Source organism: Astyanax mexicanus, chromosome 23 (genome assembly GCF_023375975.1).
Source record: "Astyanax mexicanus isolate ESR-SI-001 chromosome 23, AstMex3_surface, whole genome shotgun sequence".
In the NCBI taxonomy this organism is placed as follows: Eukaryota; Metazoa; Chordata; class Actinopteri; order Characiformes; family Acestrorhamphidae; genus Astyanax; species Astyanax mexicanus.
The window spans coordinates 18,980,685-19,001,747 of NC_064430.1; the positions used below are offsets into that span (position 1 = coordinate 18,980,685).

The following is a 21,063-nucleotide window of genomic DNA, read 5'->3' on the forward strand; positions in this document are numbered from 1 at the left end:
CTCTCTCTCTCTCTCTCTTTCTCTTTTTAGTAATATGTTTAGGAAAAAAATATTTGTAGTTTAAGCAGTTGCTTTTTGTTTGTTCCAACAAAATCCAAAAGATGGACCCTCTAATGTTGACAGTAGGAGAGAACCATCAAAAAAACAAAAGATGATTATAATGAAGTTCCATTATTATTGTGAAGTTAATAAAGCTGAGGTTATACAGAATGCCTCGTCTCTTTTTTTTCACCAACCGTGGGGTTTATACCGAGGTGTGAACCAAACCGTGAATTTTTTGTATCGTTACACGCCTAGTATGAACACATTTAAGCAAAAAATGTAAACCTGGCAAGTACACAAAGAAAAAATACATCTTGAGACGTGAGACTTGAGCCAACTAGCTCTGACTGAAACTAGGGGCTTAAATCGGGGTAAAAATCAAGTAAACTAACCAAACTAACCAGCACCAGTTCAGATCAGGCAGATTGGGTCGAGTCTCTTGCTCATGATTAATTTTCTAAAAGCCACTGAGAAATGCACCTCTAAACCTCAGGCTCATGCACTCATGGCTGCTCCAGAACATCTCATTCTTTTGGTTAGTGTTCACTGCAGGACTGCAAACAGTAACAGCAGCTACCATAAAACCAGAACCACATGGAATCTTCTCAGCCAGTCTCTCAGACTGACACTTATTCCACACACTCGCCCCCATCAGCGACACTGTGACCTTCTACAGGAGGGTCTGCTTTAAGGACTGAGCCTGACTGTGGAACTTCCAGCAGCAGTAGGAGCCAAAAAAACATAATATAACACTGTCACACATGAGCGAGAGCAAAACACACACACACACACTGAGAGAGAGAGAGAGAGAGAGACTCTGTAGCAGTGGAGAGATGTATTGCGAGAGTGTTTAATATGCAGGGTGTATTCACATCCAGTGTGCATTAATCTTAGAGGAATGGGCCTTAAGCTGTTCACGCAAAAATGGTCAAATTTAAGTACATGTTTAAAAATGCATGCCATTTAAGTAAATATATTAATATATATATTTTTCTATTTTTTTTATATATATAATTTCTAAGGCTTTGGGACTCCATCGGACCACAGTGAGATCTATTATTCACAAACGGATAAAACTTGGATCACTGGTGAACCTTCCAATTAGTAACCAGCCAACCGAAATTACTCTAGAAGGGCATGGACAACTCATCCAGGAGGTCACCCAAGAATTCAGAGCAAGAAAGAAAACAAAAATTGGTATCTGTGGGAGCGTTCCAGTGGTTTACCTTCACCCATTCAGCCTACAGCAGTTTAGTCCCACCCATTTAGCCTACACCAGATTAGACTCGCCCATTCAGCCTACAGCAGTTTAGCCCCACCCATTCAGCCTAGAGCAGTTTAGACTCCACCCATTCAGCCTAGAGCAGTTTAGACTCCACCCATTCTGCCGACAGCAGTTTAGACTCACCCATTCATTCAGTCTACAGCAGTTTAGACTCACCCATTCATTCAGCCTACAGCAGTTTAGACTCACCCATTCATTCAGTCTACAGCAGTTTAGACTCACCCATTTAGCATACAGCAGTTTAGACTAACCCATTCATTCAGTCTACAGCAGTTTAGACTCACCCATTTAGCATACAGCAGTTTAGACTAACCCATTCATTTAGCCTACAGAAGTTTAGTCTCACCCATTCATTCAGTCTACAGCAGTTTAGCTCCACCCATTCAGCCTACAGCAGTTTAGACCCAGTTTATATGCTCAGATGCTATTAGGATTAACTGTATATTGGGTACAGACCGTATCAGTGGTTCTAGCTGTATGGGGATTTGTTTCTCCACACTGCAGAGGAGATCTCAGTTCCGGCCTCAACTCATCACCGCTTTCTTGTCTTGGCATGACTATTAGCACCATCACAAAGGCAAACTGACATGTCTGAGAACGCTGGAAATGACTGCACAGTTCTCAACAATTTATGAAACATGTCATCCTTCAGAGCAGGAAAAAAAACAGCATCAGAACAATATCTGACTTTTAATTGTTTTCAGTCCTCTTCCAAAACTCAACTGACAGCAGCAATTAACATCCACACAATAGGTGACACGGCGCCATTCATTTGGCCGAGCTGCACAATACCACTGAGAAACAGGCTGATCCATCAATGCCATGTTCCAAGCACTTGCAGAACTTCCCTAGCTGGTTTCAGAAAAGCACTTTGGGTTTAGAGTGGGTCTTCTAATTATTTTAATTTGCAGTTTTTCATATTGTTCCTTTAGAATTTAGTAAAAAGAAAGCAAAAGATGTAGGGAAAATGAAACAATACTCAAGGAACTATTGGTGAACATAATTCCATATCGGTACCACTTTAAAATAAGACTACCTATGTAAAGGGTTTATAATGGTTTACAATTAGTTTATTAATGGTTACTAATTAGGTTGTAAATGCCTTAAGAATAATGAATGATCAGTTATAACACATACATAGAAAGGGCAACAATATAGATGGCTGTGGGTTCATTATTTGGCAAACAACATCATTGTTCCCCTTTCTACGTATGTGTTATAACTGATTATTAATGATTTTCGAGGCATTTACAACCTATTTAGTAACCATTAATAAACTAATTGTAAACCATTTATTAACCCTTTATAAAGGTAGTCTTATTTTAAAGTGGTACCTCCATATCTTTCTAATCCTTATATTTCTGGTTCCTTTTGGAACCCCCTGGATCTTCTAATATACCAGGTTGTTCCTCAGTCATTGCTTCTTCTGTTGCTGGATCTTCTTTTTCCACTATTAAATGTTTCAGATCATCAAACAAATGTAAACTTAAGTCAAAAACAACACATCTACATGGCCCTGTGTGAGAAAATGTTACCCCTAAACCTAATAACTGGTTGTTCCACCTTTAGCAGCAACAACTGCAATCAAGCATTTGCAGAGAAAAACTCAGTGACTTCGTTCCTGATACATCAGCTCACAGATGCAGCCTTGTGCTGATCGACATCACCCTTTGGAGCGCCATCTACTCACACAGAGAGAGCAAGGCCAAATGTGCTCTCTCTCTCTCTCTCTCTCTCTCTCAGGGCTCCAGCAGCTGAAGGCAAGCTGCATGACTGGGATTCGAACTAATACCCCCCAATTCTGTACTGACATATGGCGTTTTGATCTAGACCCACACAAGTAAACATACACTATACTGCTGTTTTATGTTAACTGGAATTTTACAGATATTACTTTGTTGGAAAATAACAGTGTAACAGTGAAAATCGAACATTCCTTCACTTCAGAAGTCCCCAGACGTGTAACTAGTGGTGAAAACTGCCCTCAGTGACAAACTGGACGCTCTCTGTTCTTTGTGGAACTGTTAGAGGGATGAGAGCAGCAGAAATGGGTCAGCTTCATCATTTACCCTCATGCACAGTGCGGTATCTGTTAGAACACGGGGTGCAGGAACACTGACACCCAGCATATGGACACTCACTCACACACACACACACACACACACACACACACACACACACACACACACACACACACACACACACACACACACACACAATTCAGTGTTACAGCTCATACACAGCTCATAATAACCTCCGGCCTGCGGGAGGCCATTAGAGCCCAGATCCAACTGAGTCATGCAGGAGATTTATCTCAGCAATCTGTGGGGAGGAACCCTGCTGACCTACACACACACACACACACACACACACACATACAAACATTCAAACAAACACACACACACAAACACACACACTATATCTATATATCAGACAATACTTTAAATTGTTCAGGGAAGTTGGGTCCCAGGACCATGATTAAAGGGTAATTCCACCTCAGTTACAAAATTCTCTGCATAATTAAACAGTTAAAATATCAAACCTCCACATACAGAACTAAAACATTATTAGAATTTGTTTAACTTCAGGGTCTTGCAAAACTTTCACTAAATAAAAATCTGAAACGTGTTACTCTGAAATTCTAAATCCTAAATAAAATAGTGTAATTAACTGCCTTCAGAAGTCACTAAATTAATTATACATAATAATAGAGTCGAGCTTAAGTTTAATTTAGTCTCAGTATACACTAAATGTAAACACATTTTCTGTGAAGGCCTCAGTGGCTGATTAGAGAACACTAATGAACAAACAGCAGCATAAAGACTAAATAATTCACCCGACAGGTCAGAGATAAAGTTGTGGAGACGTTTAAAGCAGGGTTGGGTTATAAAAACACATCCCAAGCTTTAAGCATCCCATTAAGCACTGTTCAAGCCGTCATTCAAAAATGGAAAAACAATTATAAGTCGTCGCCTCCACAACTCTGGCCTTTATGGAAGAGTGGCTAAAATCTCAGTCTCTAGATAAGAAAGCTGATAGAGATTCACCTCAAACAACTTGCAGCTGCAATTGCAGTGAAAAGTGTCTCTATTAAGTATAGATACAGGGGGCTGAATACTTTTCAGATTTTTATTTGATTACAATTTTGAAAAGCATGAATCATTTTTTTCCACTTCACAATTTTGTACTACTTTGCGATTGTGTATCACTTAAAATCTCAATTAAATACAATTAAGTTTGTGGTTGTAAGGTGACAAAATGTTAATAAAAACAGTTCAAGAGCTATGAATACTTTTGCAAGCCACTGTATTTATCACTGTATTTAGTGGATTTAGTTTTTTTGAGAAAAATGGCATTTTGGTTCATGGTGACCCTGTTCTGTTTCAATGAATACCAATTACCATGACATTTTACTGTGACAGGGTGGGCAGATTAAAGCTCCTGAGAATCAAACCTGAGTTTTCTTTCTAATTGGGTTAATCTGGCTCTTACTCATACTCTGACTCACACTCTTATGAGTATCTTCCTAAAATCTAATAAATCTCATTATTTCACCTGGATGTAGAATAGGTGGGTCTAAAAGTGGATCAGGCTGATGTCAGGAGAACCCCGACCAATCACAAGGTTAATAGAGAAATACAGTATGGTGTGAAATGGACTTGGGGTTTAGACAAACATAATAATGAGTGCAAACTTTGTTGAATAGCCAACCTCCAATTTCCGCGGCATTCAAAAATACATTTGTTTTAGTCGCTACTCCCAATAGACTTACAATGCTAGTGATAGGGGTATAGTATTACTCATGCAAAGAAATCACTATTTTTACACCATTACTTAGCTCAAAGTAGCTCCACACTTCATTGGTAGAATTCTTGACCTTTAAAATGAGGCAGTAAGGACTTTGAAAGTGCACAGATAATAAAAAAGTCACGATAAAATAACTGATGAGAATGAATAAATAGTTAGGATAGGGGAACAGATTGCCAAAATAACTCAATGGAAATGCATGAAATCCAGATGTTGCTGAAAATATGTCCATAATATTCATGCATTCCCACAGAATTTCTTCCACTAATGAAGTGTGGAGCTACTTTAATGTTTTAATTGGTATAAAAACATCTTTACATGGCTAACATAGGGTTATGCCCCTATCATTAGCATTGTAAGCTTGTTGCAAGAATCGTCTAAAAGTGCTGCATTTTGGAATGCTGGGGGTAAATGGAGGTGGGCTATTCCACAAAAGTCTGTACTTGTTATCATGTTTCACCACAACCCAAGTCCATTTCAAATTGGATTTCTCCTTTAACATAGCTGCACCCTCTCTTCGAGTCTGAGCAACCAGAGTCGGCTAGCTGGTGAGCTTATTAGTGTATTTGCCCCTTACAGATTTTAGTAGTTTTTGCATTTTTGTCATACTTGCATTTTTCAGATTATCAAACTAACTTTAATATCCGACAAAGATAACCTGAGTAAACATAAAAAAAAAACACTTTCTAAATAACAATTTCATTTATTATAGGAAAAAAAACAATTCAAACCAATCTAAGAATGTCTGGCTGTCTGTTTGTGACCTCAAGCTCAGGCGTACTTGGGTTCTGCAGCAGGACAATGACCCAAAGAACAGAAAATCCACCTCTGAATGGTTTAAAATATAAGGTTTTGCCATGGCCTAGTCAAAATTTGATTAAGATGCTGTGGCATGACCTTAAATGGTTAAAGTGGGTTATGCTGGAAAACCCTCCAAAGTGGCTAAATGTGGTGAAAATTAGCACCTTATTGTTAGATATTTTTAGCTGGTTGCTGTGAGCAACCCTCCACCAGCACCTTGTAACTCATACAGGCAGAAGCCCAGCTGAACAATGCTCCTTTAGAACCCAAGACCATCAACACTTTCAGCACACTACAGTACTCTAAATGGCATCCCAACTCTCACAGAAGGTCAGGGAGTGTCCCACATTTTAATAGGTGCTCCCTGATAGCGAGAGAGGAACACACATAGTGAGAGAGTGACAAATATCGCATCCTGATTGGCTTCTCTTTGTGCTTATTGGACCAATGATCTTTCTGTGTGAGTGTTGAAGGAGCTACCTCTCTGAAACGAGTTTTTTGCAGGATGGGATGTCTGGAATGGTGCTCACAGGAGGCCTGTTGATAAATGAACCAGCAGCCAACCAAACAAAAACAGCATCAGAGTCAAGCTCTGGTTCCCCTCGAGAACCTCCACTGGAACAGGAACCCAGAGGCTGTGCGAACCAGAGCGACACTGTCAACATATCCTGAGAGAGCATCTTCTCCTGTGACAAAAATGGAACCCCATTTTTGGACGCTGGCTTTCTAACACATCTGTCACTACATATATTCACACACACACACACACACACACACACACACACACACACACACACACAAACACACACACACTCTGCAGGGCTGTCTCCAGACTCCATCATTAAGGTGGTATGTGTGCCCAGAAGGCCACTGGAGGACACCAGTGATTCTACACCCTGCCGAGTCCCACCAAGAAGAGTAGAGCAGTTTATAATTAGAAAGGAGGACCAATCGTTGGGCTTCAGATAAATATGAAACAGATACAGATGTTCTGAAAGAAATTCAGACATTTAAAATATGCTTATTATAAGTTTTAGATGATAGGAGTCATTTGGAAGTAATATGAACATGAACAACATATGAAAAAAACAATTACTCAAAGATAACAAGTGGTGGAATAACAACAATAACTATAGTCCCAGCCAAAAGTATTGAAAAGTATTGGGGCTGATCCCATTTTTTCTGCTGTAGACCAAAAACATTTGGGTTTGTCATGAAAAGAAGAATACAAGTCAAAAGATCAACATTTCAGTTTTTATTTCCAGGTATTTACATATGGATCTGATAAGTAGTTCAGAAAATAGCACCTTCTGTCTGAACCCACACATTTTTCCTTTGAGCAAAGTATCGGAACAGATACATTTAAAATACCATTGATGCTTTTCCAGGTTGCAGTGGGTTTTGGCTCATTATCTTGCTGCATGATTAAGGATCCTCAGATAATTCACTTAACTATGAATAACTGTAAGAACCAGTGCTGCTAGATAATTTATTTTTTAATTTTGAGAACTGTTTAACATATAGATTGTAACATGATTGAAAACATCTCTCTGAATGTGCCTGTAGATCTGTTTTCTGTTTTTTAACTGAATTGAACATAATTGTGGCACTCTTGTTTGATGAATTAATAACTGTAGGCTGTATAGCTCATTAAGCTCAAAAACTCAACAATATTCTCAGTTTTTCAGGAGTGAAGGCAAGGTTTGCGTTCCCAAAAACTGTTTTAAGGGAATAGATAGTTAAAGCACTTTATGCAATAAAGTTAAGGGATTACTAAAGGGAAATATAATACTTAAGGCAATATTTAAGGTGTGTCCCTTAAAAAAGCCCTTAGATAACACTTAAGGCTTTTTTCTGTAACACATTCAGCTTTAAGGGATTGTTAAAAGCGAAGTTTAAGGGAAACAATTTGCTTAAGGTGTTTTATGCAACCGGTAATTGAAATGTAACTACACATAATTTAACAGATGTAACAAAAACTCTAATCAATTGCACTGAAAACATATGGAATTCCAATATGTAAATACACAAATGTAACTTATTTTTTTGTAATGGGTCTTATTTCCGAAGCATGTAGCTAATGAGATAATATTTACTCAGCAGGTAATGAGCGGTAACTGCGCTGCTCCTTGCTCTGTACAGTAAAAAACAGTGTTTCCATCATTCTACTGCATGCAATTCCAGCTTCACTCCAGCCAAAACTTTAAATCCTGCCCGGATCAGACGGAGGGATATTTAGGTCTGGAACAGAAAAGCCAGTAACAGCGAAACGCGGTGTCGGACAGATGATTTAGACACAGCCCAGTCAAAGCAGCCGCCACACAAGCTTACGCTCATAATAGAGAGAAATAAATATTAACCAGCAAACAAACGAATAAATGAATAAATAAACGTCAGGGCTGCTGGAGCGCCGGGAAAAACGAGCAGAGCTGTGAAACACGTCTGCTGCCTTTAGTCTCCAATCAACACTTCATAATTTACACCCAGCACGCACACACACACACACACACACACAGATACAAGAGGAGGAGCCTGAGTGTGTTCCTGCCAAAGAAACAAAAGACATGCTAACAAAGCACAATAAAGAGGCAAATGATGAAGGTATAGGTGTTTCTAATAAAGTGGCCAGTAATGAAGCACAATAGGTAGGTATAGGTGTTTCTAATAAAGTGGCCAGTGATGAAACACAAGAGTATATAGGTAGATATAGGTGTTTCTAATAAAGTGGCCCGTGATAAAACACAACAGTATGTAGGTAGGTGTAGGTGTTTCTAATAAAGTGGCCAGTGATGAAGCACAAGAGTATTCAGGTAGGTGTAGGTGTTTCCAATAAAGTGGCCAGTGATGAAACACAAGAATAGGTAGGTATAGGTGTTTCTAATAAAGTGGCCAGTGATGAAGCACAAGAGTGGGTAGGTATAGGTGTTTCTAATACAGTGTCCAGCAATTAAGCACAATTGTAGATTTGAGGGTGTTTCTAATAAATTGGCCAGTGATGAAGCACAAGAATAGGTAGGTATAGGTGTTTCTAATAAAGCAGCCAGTAAAAAAGCACAAAAGTATGTAGGTAGGTACAGGTGTTTCTAATAAAGTGGCCAGTGATGAAGCGCAAGATAAGGTAGGTATAGGTGTTTCTAATAAAGTGGCCAGTGATGAAGCACAATAGTATGTAGATGTTTCTGGGCTGTGCTGGTACAGTGCACACAGTGTGTGTATTCCTGATGAACGTCCCTCAGTGAACGGTGCTGAAATTTCTCCGCCCCTCATAAAAAACACGCAGTTCAGTCAGAGGAAGCTAAAATAACAGGCAGAAACACACGCAGACGCAACAGCAAACAGAACACACGCTGCAGACTAAACAACACAGCCCTTCCTCAGGTCTAAAGATGGAACTCTTTAGTGCATTGTGGCGCGATGCTAAGAGGTAGACGAGCGCTCGTGTTTGAAAGCGTTCTTCCTCTTTATGATCTCTCGGGGGAAATCACTCCTCCTCTCTGTTTCCTGGAGTTTAGTCAGTCGTGAGGAGACGTAATAAGCAGATCCAGAGCCTAATGCCAGCTTACACTCCCTAAAGTCTGGTGGTGAGCGATACTACACCATTTGGTATTGATTTTAGTCCAAGCACATACACTGTAAGCCTGTAGAAGGTGAATTTACTTGGATAATTTGAGATAATTCCTTGTTTCAACTCTTTGTAAGTAATGTTTACTGAAGACTTGTCATGGCTGGACAGAACTCAGACACACGCAGATGTAAGGTAGCTCACAGAGAGTAGTCAACACCGGTAAACAGCAGCAAGAGGGAGTAAACATACCATACACGGGAAACAGTCTACAGGCGCATACACAGAAAGGTAATATCAATTGGAAGGCAAAAATTAGGGTCGGTAAATAGAAAACAAGGTTAGAAATGAGAGAGTAAACACTGTCAGGAGAAAAACATTTTATACAGGATAATTCTGTCAATCCTTGGCGAGGAGTAAGTGAAGTAATGGTGTATAAATAGTGATTGTAACAGGGGAAGTCAATATTCAGGTGATTGGCTTCCTGGTAGTGTTGTGTGTAGTGTCATGTGATCGTAAACGGTAGTAGTGGGAGATTGCAACTGGAGCTGAGTGACTCCAGTTTTTTTTTTTTTTTTTTGCTGTATCAATTGCTTTGCACAATACTGTAGCTGTACTTTGAATTTTATTGCCATGTTAAGTTACATACAATTAAAATTTGATGGAAAAAGAAAATGCTTTAGTGAAAACAGAGATAGCAGCTCAGAAAATGGGGCTTGCTCTTACAGCCTACAACATACAGGCCAGGCAGTTAACCATAATAACACCACTTTCATAAAATATTAAACAGTTTTGTCAAAATAGATTGTTTTGCCTAAATCTTCTCCTTATGATGCTATAGCAACATGTGGTAAAATTGCCTTCACCCTCAGTTGATCAGGTTGGTTTGAATCTACCTCTTTAGGATAGTGTCAAGAGTGTGAGACCAGTTTATACCTCCATTGCAAACCTACAACATAGCATATTCATACTCTGTACATAGCCATGTACCCTATACTGTACCCTATGCTGTAGCCTATGCCATAGCCTGACGTGCACCTCCCCAGAAATGTAACTACGAATCAGGATACCCGGACTGCAGTAGCTTTAATAGGTCCATTGTCCACACATTGGTCCACACATTCCCACCTTTAAACAATATAAACTAAAGTGGAGATGTGCACATAGAAGTATAAACGTGGGTAGCTGCGTAGGGCGCTCACACAGGCGACAGCAGACAATGGAGGTTGAAGAACAGTTTCATATGCAGCATGCACATACAATTAAGAGAGACCTATTGTATTTCACAAAGAACAAGAAAAAGTGGATTTTAGCAGATGGAGACCTTTAAATAAGCATAACATCTGTCATGAGGTCACTAACATTCTGCAGAGTCAATCTCTACAGACCTCCAAATTTCACGTGGCCTTCAACTTCAGCTCAGGAACAGTAGAGCATAGAGAGCTTCATGGATTGGGTTTCCATGGCCGAGCAGCTCCATCCAAGCCTTACATCACCAAACACAAGGCAATATAGTGCATTTCACATTGGCCTTCATAGAGAAAAATCTTCTGGTGGGTTGTAGGAGCTACTGCGCGGTGAAATGCCATGCATCGCAAAATCCCAAAAGCACTCTTCCTCACCGTGTGAGTGTTTATATCCAAGTAAAATCATAAAAAAAACATCTTTCCTTCCCCAACCGAGCCCAAAATCAACACTGAGTGTGGACCCATTTATTCAGGAGTGCATTTCCAATGCTGTGTAGTCCAAGGCTAAGTTTAATCCCTGCCTGGGAACCTGCCCCCCTTATGTTTAAGCAGTGGTCTTTATAGAGCTCCACTGGTGCCCTGCGATCTAACGCTATCAATCGACTCCAGACGTCAGCAGTGAAGCGCATATCCATGGAGATATGAGGAAATATCACATCAACACCTTTTCACCTGCAATCCCAAGATTCCCCGCTGTGTCAGAGAGCACTCAGACTGATCTGATCAATCTGATAAACACCAGACAGCGGAGAGAAAGAGAGAGAGAGAGAGGGAGAGGGAGGTAGAGAAAAAGAGGGAGACAGATGGTTCTAAATTTACCCTCGCTGAGGTTAGTGGAGGTAAATCCAGTATCCAGTATAGCACCTCATCTCATTAATATTAATATGATAATAACAGGCTGCTACTGCAGGCATGATTCACTCCCCTCTGCCATAGATCAAAGAGAGAGACCACACACACACACACACTAGGCCAAAAACACCACTGTCCTTTTTAAGGACAGGATTAAGCAACAACAGACTTCTCTAGGCCCCGCCCACAATGTGTTTTGCTGTTATACATGTCTGGAAAAAATTAAGAGACCATTTTAAAATGATGAGTTTCTTTGATTTTACCAAATTGAAAACCTCTAGAATATAATCAAGAGGAAGATGGATGATCACAAGCCATCAAACTGATGGCTTGTGATCTGAACTGAACTGCTTAAATTTTTGCATCAGAAGTGACATAAAGTTATCCAAAAGCAGTGTGTAAGACTGGTGGAGGAGAACATGCCAAAATGCATGAAAACTGTGATTAAAAACCAGGGTTATTCCACCAAATATTGATTTCTGAACTCTTAAATATTAATGCATATGAACTTTTTCTTTTTGCATTATTTGAGGTCTGAAAGCTCTGCATCTTTTTTGTTATTTCAGCCATTTCTCATTTTCTGCAAATAAAAGCTCTAAATGACAATATTTTGCTTTGTAATTTAGGAGAAATTTTGTCTGTAGTTTATAGAATAAAAAAACAATGTTCATTTAATTCAAACACATACCTATAAATAGCAAAATCAGAGAAACTGATTCAGAAACTGAGGTGGTATCTTATGCATCTGGATGCATCTGGAGAACTAAACAAACTAAGCATGTTTCTGTTACTGTGCTTTTAAGACTTATATATGCAAATGAGCTCCATCCAGATTGGCTAGAGTGAGTAAAACATTGTTTTTTTTGTGCAACCACAATGAATGGTAGAGCAGCCTCCTTGCGACTTCAAAGCAAGCGCTTGGGATACAATAGCAGCTGTTTAGGAGAAATCATACCATTTCAATTAAAACGTCACATCAACCCCACACTAATAATGTAGGATATCATTGCAATTGCTAAACAAAATCATAGCAACCACTGGACAACAGCAGACCAAGTGCAATGCTGCAGAAACCACCTAGGACACCATATCAACCACTTAGCAACAGCCTAGCAACCACCTAAACTATCAGAGCTATCATAAAAACCTAGGATACCATAGCAAGCCAAATCCCAACAACCCATAACTGTAAAAACATTACATTAAACTGAGTGTAATTGATTTTCAATGTTTATGTTAACCTTCAGAAACTGAAGTGGTCTTTTTCCAGAGCTGTAGAATTGGATCAGTACCATCTGTAATAGTAACCACTAGCAATATCTTAAGAACCAGTTAAGGTGTCTTGTTAGCCACCCTAGCATCTTTTTGTGTGAGCTGTGGGCAGTGTGAAGTCACTAGGCATTTTCTTCAGGAAATTTCTGCCTTTTCTAGTTTGATTTGAGCTTTTTGGCTGAGATTTCTGAATCTGCAGACGTTACAGTTCAGAGGGAGAGCTGAGGTCAGAGTGAGCGCTGGTCTGAGAGTGACCAGGAGCTGCAGAAGCTGAGTGTCAGCTGTGTGTTAGCTGTGGACGGCTGAACTGTGAGATTGGAGGCGTTTGTCCTTGAACAGTGGGAGTGATTGTAAATACATTTCAGCTTCCTGCTGATCCATTATTCCTCACAACATCCCAGACTTTGTGTGTGTGTGTATGAGAGAGTGTGTGAGAGAGTGTGAGTGTGTGACTTTGTGTGTGTGTGTGTGTGTGTGTGTGTGTGTGTGTGTTCTTGCTTCTTTGGGACCACTGAGAGTTGGAGCCTCGCTCACAGTGACCACGGTAGGCCACCGGAGGATTGAGAAAATAGAATAGAAGAGTGTGTGTGTGTACGTGTGCATGCATCTATGTGTGTGTGTGTGTGACAGAGATAAAATAGAGGACAGGGTTTTATACCTTTATGTTCTTTTTTCATATAATACAATACAATAATACAAAAAAACTAAGAATTTATTTTTTATTCACATAGAACTGGTGTGGCGTTTAGCATAAAACACACCACTGATCAAAAGGACAGTTTATTACCGATAATATAATTAATATATATCATCCACTTTTTATAAAATATTAAATTTGAAACAATGAACCCAACTTTAGTAATGATAGGGCTACTAACATAGCTAACAAAGTACCGAATGGGTAACAACTTAACTAATAACTTACCTAAAATATACCACTCAATATAACAATACAGGCCCTATTTTAGTGGTCTATAGGCATATATATATATATATATATATATATATATATATATATATATATATATATATATATATATATATATATATATATATATATATAAAACTAACAGAAATGCAAAGTATTTAGCTTACAACACGGTTGAATATGTAGTTAACTAACAATAAAGCTAATAAATAAGCTAACAATGTAGCTAACAGAAAAGCTAATTATTTAGCTTCCAACATAGCTAAATTATATAAAAAAATAAAAAAACGTATTAATGAGAGATTATTCAATCTCTTGACACCAATCATGATTTTCGTTTTTAAATTTGTCATAATATTTTTTTATACATATTTGGAAAAAAGGGAGTGCAAAATGATATTTGCATTTTTATTTAAGTGTTTTCATTTCATTTTTATTTTGGCAGGATTTACCTTCCATACACTCCAGCTAAATAACAAAAAGCACAACAGTACAGCTTTAACCAAACCAGTACACAAATCACACACCAGTATGATATCAGCTCTGCCCAGCCTCTCCCATCAGCACACCAGCACACAGGATTCCTCATGTATTTTCATACACTCACTTTCTCTCCTCTTTGATCCTGTTCTCCATCTCTCTCTCTCTCTCTCTCTCTCTCTCTCTCTCTCTCTCTCTCTCTCTCTCAGTAGAATCAGTATTTGGTATGAATGGAAATGAGTCATGAGTGTTCATTTGTGACAGGTGCAGCGAGAGACCACACACACACACACACACACACACACACTTGTGCACAAAAACCATCCTGTATTAATTTTACATTTCTCTGTTCAGTACTCTGACAATTATAGCCAGACACTGATGGTCAAAATCATTACCATTTACTGCACTGTCCACTGTGGGTGATAATGTTGGTGAACCTTTTTAAGGCGTTTAAAAGCTCAAGCAGCCCTGCTGTGTCTGATCCACTGTGTATGCAGCAGCACAACACATACTAACACCTTATGCACCACCACCACACCAGTGTTATAAACCTGCTCCTCTGTGCACTGCAAAAAACACACATCTTAGCAAGTAAAATGATCTCACTTCAAGGCAGTATATACAGTTGCGTAAAAAATGTATTGCCTTTCTGCATAAATTGGTCAATAAATGTGTTCTGATCTTCATCTAAGTCACAACAATAGACAAACGTAGTCTGCATAAATAAATAACACACAGAAAAATTATGTTTGAATGGTTTTATTGAAACAACATGCTAAAATTTACAGTGATGGGGAGAAATATGTGAACCCCTAGGCTGATGAGTTTTCCATGAGCTAATTGAAGCCAGGGTTTAATAAGATTGTAATGGCTAGGGGCCGGCCGAGTGCTTCTTCGGCCGCCAGGGGGAGGTCTTGAGCCCCTAATCAGACCTGATCCACTCCACCTGGGTTTGCCCCTATATAAACCCTGAGATTCAGGTCCTCGGGGCTGGATCTTTGAAGCTCATGAGAGCGAATCTATGCCCGATTTTTCTCTGAGCTCCGGCTCTCATTTCCCTTCTGCTTCTATCCTTTATTTCCCTCTCGAGTTTGGTGTGGCTGTGTAGAGCTGTGTGCTCCACCGCTCTCCTCTTGTTCTCTGAGTCTTTGTTTGTTTGTGTGTGTGTGTGTGTGTGGCAGCCCGCGAGGCACGCGGTGTGCTCACCTTTTCTCTCCCCTCGCTGTTCCTCTCCTCTCTGGTGGAGCAGCGTTTAATCCATAAGAACCCCAGTTCACTTCTTTGTTTAGCTTGGAAGCTCTTTTGTTTTCACCTCGTTTTATAAGAGGTAGCCGCACTTCCTAGGCGATCTTTATTTACGTTTTCTCCCCCTCTCTCTCACTCACGCTCGGCGCGAGGTTTGTTTTCCCACCGGTTTTTTCCTCCGCCCGTTTTCGTTGCTCCGCCCCTTTCGGTGGAGCCTTATAAGGCGATTAAAGCGCCGCATCCCAATCTGCTCGCTGGTTCAGCGGTTAGAGCATTGGGCTGCGGCCGCGACAGCCTGGGTTCAATCCCCGCGTGGAGCGGGGTTTAATAAGGACAAATATATATACATATATATGTATATATATAAGGAAATATAATATTATATATCCTATTAATATATATATTAACGATTATATATTATTATTATTATTATTATTTCCCTTTTTTCTTGAGTTTACCTGCTTTGAGATCTACTGTTCTGCCACTGGGTTCTACAACTCTCTGGGCTGGAGTGCCACCTATCTGTAGCACTCCAACCCATTACAAAGATTGGTTAAAGCTGCCCTGCATTGCTTGATGTAAGTTATGCTTTGCACAACAGAGCTCTTAGAAAACCTATGTTCAGAAATTGTTGACTTGCATGAAGCTGGAAAGGGTTACAAAAGTATCTCGAAAAGCCTTGATGTTCATGTGTCCACGGTAAGACAGACAGACGGTCTACAAATGGAAAAAGTTCAGCACTGATGACTGCAAGAGCACAGCGCAGAATGATCAATGAGGTGAGGAAGAATCCTAGAATCTTGTCACATAAAGACTTATAGAAATCTCTGTCACATTCTAACATTTTTGTTAACAAATCTACAATAATGAAAACATAAAACAAGAATGTTTAAAAAGAGTTCATGGGAGGACACCACGAAGGAAGCCACTGCAGTCCACAAAACCACACAGCACTACTGGCAAAATATACTGTGGACCAAAATTGAGTTGTTTGGAAGGAACACACTACGCTATGTTTGGAAAAAAAAGACACATTACACCATCGTCAAAACCTAATCCCAACTGTGAAACATGGTGGAGGGGGCATCATGGTTTGGGGCTGCTTTGCTGTCTCAGGGTCTGGACGTAACACCATCTGTCCGCCAACTGAAGCTCAACTAAATCCAGCTGCCTGAATATGCAGTTGACCAGTGCACTATAGATCGCTAAAATAGGGCCCTTTGAGTACTATAGGGTGTTCTCGGCCCCACACACACACACACACACACACACACACACACACAGTTATACAATGTACTGTATGAAGGACTCAGTATGAATAAAATAGCTGCATAAGCATAAGGTGTTTTACATATTAATAGCAGAAGCCAGAACAGCACAGTAACCAGCGTTTCCACATTTCATTTCCTCAGACTTCAGTGTTTCTGCTGCTCAGACACACCTGCCTGAAATCTTCAGCTCATTAGCGAGTTCCTGAGAGCCGTGATAGGTGCTAACACAAAAACATCACTAAAATATTCGGAACATGAAGAACCTGAGCACTGCAAGTGAGATCCTATCTCATCAGAATCACTTTCAGTGTGTGAGTACACGCTTCATCAAACACACATATATATCCAGATATATACAATTCAGATTCAGCTATATATCCAGCTATAAACTGCATATACAGCTATATTTCCTGGTCAGAGCTATATCAAATCACTTCATTTGCAATTTAATTGTTCATTTGAGCATGGGTTATATATGACAAAAATTAATTTCATATGCTTTTTCATTTTAGATTTGACTGTCAAATACCTGTATGCTAAATTTTTTTATTTAAATTTGGTTTTATCTTTTATCTTTAAAATTGGTTTTATCACATATGACCTGTGCTCAAGTAAAAATTTAATTGCGAATGAAGTGATTTAATTTTCGTTTTTAGATTTGTTATAATATTTTGCACACATACTTGGAAAAAAGGAAGCGCAAAATGATATTTGCATTTTCATTTTAGTGTTTTCATTTAACTTTTTTTTGGCAGGATTTACCTTCCATACACTCCAGCTAAATAACAAAAAGCACAACAGTACAGCTTTAACCAAAGCAGTACACAAATCACACACCAGCATACACCAGCATAATCACTTAATATCCACCTATATGTCCAACTATACAAAGCAATATATCGTCTGTAGTTATATATGTGTAATTATATATATATATATATATATATATATATATATATATATATATATATATATATATATGCACACCCACATTTATTTATCCAACTATATATTCACAGACATATGCATATGTCTATTTATATATCCAACTCTACATACAGCTCTATACCTGGGTATGCATTCAGCTATGTCCACAAACGTGTGTGTGTGTGTGTGTGTGTGTGTGTGTGTGTGTGTGTGTGTGTGTATTTGTGTGTGTGTCACCTCTGCAGTGAACGCCCTCGTCATAGCCGTCCTCACAGTCCGCCACCCCGTCACACACCTTGGAGAAAGGGACACACCTGTGTGAGCCAACACACTGCATGTGGTTCAGAGGACACACCACCTGCTGAGAGCCTGAGAGAGAGAGAGAAAGAGAGAGGTTTATGGGTGTATAGTTAACTCTCTTAATCTAAGCAGATGGTAACACTTAAAGGTCTCCTTCTGCAAAAATCCACTTTTTCTTGTTCTTGTGAAATACTATAGGTCTCTCTGAGTATATGATGCTGCATATGAAACTCTTCCTTAACCTCCCTCGTCTGCAGGGTAAGAGCACACTTTTGCTCAAAATATTGCAATGCACACAACATTATGGGTGACACACCAGAGTTCAAAAGATGACTAATTGTTGGTGCACGTCTTGCTGACGCATCTGTGATCAAGACAGCAAGTCTTTGTGATGTATCAAGAGCCACGGTATCCAAGGTAATGTCAGCATACCACCAAGAAGGACCAACCACATCCAACAGGATTAACTGTGGGCTTTCTGAAAGGGATGTTCGGGTGCTAACCCGGATTGTATCTAAAAAACATAAAACCTGCTCAAATTCAATGTGCACCTCAACTCAACTGTTTCCACCAGAACTGTTTATTGGGACAATAAATTATTGTGCTCTAAAAGCAGGTGTTTCAGTTTCATTGTCCAACCCCTTTAAGTAAATGTAATGTACAAAGTGACTGTTCCTTACATATATATACAGACTGTATAGTACCTTAAAAATATACGTGCTTACAGACTGTATTTTGATATAGAGATTAACTGTACATTTAATACACAGACTGATTTTACCTTTAATATACAATATATTTAATAGACTGACTGTATATTTTATATACTTACTGGCTTAACCTTTAATATACAGACTGTCTGTACCTATAAAATACAAACATTCTGTACTTTTAAAAAACAGATTGACTGCACCATTATTATAGTACCTTTAAGATACAGACTGACTGTAGCTTTAATATGCAAACAGAGTGTAGTTTTAATGTATAGACTGACTGTACTTTTAGTTTGCAGAGTGCCTGTAACCTTAATATACATAAAATTCAATTTGTCTTTAACATGTGGACTGACTGTATCTTTACTTTATAGGCTGGCTTTACCTTTAATATATAGACTGACCAAGTGTAGCTTTAAGATACAGACTGGATATACCTTTAATAATCAGACAATTTTATTTCTACCTTAAATTATTAGACTGACTGTACATTTAGTTTAAAGACTGACTATGCCTTTAGAATACAGACTGGTTTTACCTTTAATATAGACTGGCTGTACATTTAAGATATAGATTGTATCAACCTTTAATATATAGACTGGTCGCACCTTAAATATATATAGTTAGTATTTTTACTATACAATCGTATTGAATCGTTCATAAAGAGGGAAACATTGATATAGACTGACTGTAGCTGTAATATACGGGGTGACTGTAGCTTTAATGCAGTCTGCAGGTGAGTAAACAATGAAGCAGAGTTTTGTTGTTTTTGCGTTCGTGGCAGTTCTGCAGCGCCATCAGGGAGAAAAGTCAAGTACAGAAGCCGCAGTATTGATTCAGATCTCTAATGAGAGATCACACACAGCCAGCGGTCCTCTATTACTCTCCTGTCCCCTCTCTCCCTCTCTCTCTCTCTCTCTCTCTCCCTCTCTCTTTTCCGAGGTCTCTGGAGGAGTTTTGGTGTGTATTCCTCGCTCAGGCCTCCCTGCAGGCCGTCCCCTCTGGAGCGCCGTCCCACTTTCCTCCATTCCACGGAAAGAGCAAACACAGTCCAACAAATGGGAGAGGTGTTTAAAAATATCTCCTTTCTCCGTTTTCTCCCTCTTTTTTTCTCTCTCCGGACCTGTAACTGCACTTTTCGGAAGTACCTGGGAATTGCAGGAGACACGGAATCACAGAGACCCGGCTTTCTTTTTAATTTACAGTTTTATGCTGCTTTTATAATGCGTTTTGCTTCAGTAAGCACTAATTTTATAAACAGAAAAAAACATTAATTAATTCTGTATTTTATTTTATTAGAACTTCACTGTAATTTGAACTTTATTCTAGATATTAATGTCACTACAACTTTATAATAAGTTAATGTAGAGTATGAGTAAAAAATGTGGACACCTTAAGTTCAGTGGTTTGCATGTTCTGCATTGGAAGTTAATATAAAAGTCAAAACAAAACAAAAAAAGTTTTAAACAAACCAGAATAAAATATAATATAAGCACCTCTTGCTTAGATTAGACAGTTTTGCACATCTTGTCTGGATTTTTTCAGTCGGCTTTAAGAGGTGGAGTCACCTGGAATTCAGGCTTTCAGTTAAAAGCTGTGCTGAATTTGTGATGAGTTAATTTGAAGATCCTGATCTCTTACTTTAGGTGTTTGAGATCATTTGAGATGTTCTAATCCATTTTATGGCAAAAACTACTGAACTAAGAAAAGGAAAAAATAAATGAAGGTAAATTAATCAAAAAAAAAAATCAAGAACTTTGAAAGTACAGTTGCAAAGACCATTAAATGTTATGATGAAACTGGCTTTAATCAGAACCACCCAATGAAAGCAATTCCAAGAGTTCCTTCCATCTGTTGCACAGGTTAAGTTTATCACCAGCCCATTAACAGCCTGCCAAAGTCAAAGCGCCCCTGTCTCTAAAAGGGAAGGGCAAGTGATGTGCTGATTGTTTGGTTTATTTAAGATTACGCCCAAAACACTCATGACTATTTAAGTGAATTAGTACATGCCTTCTAGGTGCTTTGAGACACACAAAGCATGCTTTTTTCCCCATTATTATGATATAACAAAGACATACTGACGCCCTAAATCAAGCTGTGAGGAGCGTGGTTGACGACTCGTCTATAGATTTTTTTTTGTAGGAATGACATACAATGAGATTAACTGCAACTACCAGCAATAACATAATCCAGTTTGCAATTCTGGATTTTGCAAAAAAAGAGCTCTGGAAAAAAATAAAAAATAACTTATAAAACATAAGTTTCTTAGATTTTACCAAATTTTAAAACCTCTGAAATAAAATTAAGAGGAAGATGAATGATCACAAG

The 21,063-nt window shown here is 38.9% G+C and overlaps 1 protein-coding gene across 1 annotated transcript in view; it reads right to left on the reverse strand.

Annotated features, from left to right (window-relative positions):
• lrp1ba (low density lipoprotein receptor-related protein 1Ba) overlaps positions 1-21,063 on the reverse strand; it is a 327,687-nt gene that overhangs the window by 286,206 nt on the left and 20,418 nt on the right. The window contains exon 3 of the mRNA XM_049470884.1: positions 17,960-18,091. Coding sequence (XP_049326841.1) covers positions 17,960-18,091 — 132 coding nt within the window. The remainder of the gene's footprint in view (positions 1-17,959; positions 18,092-21,063) is intronic.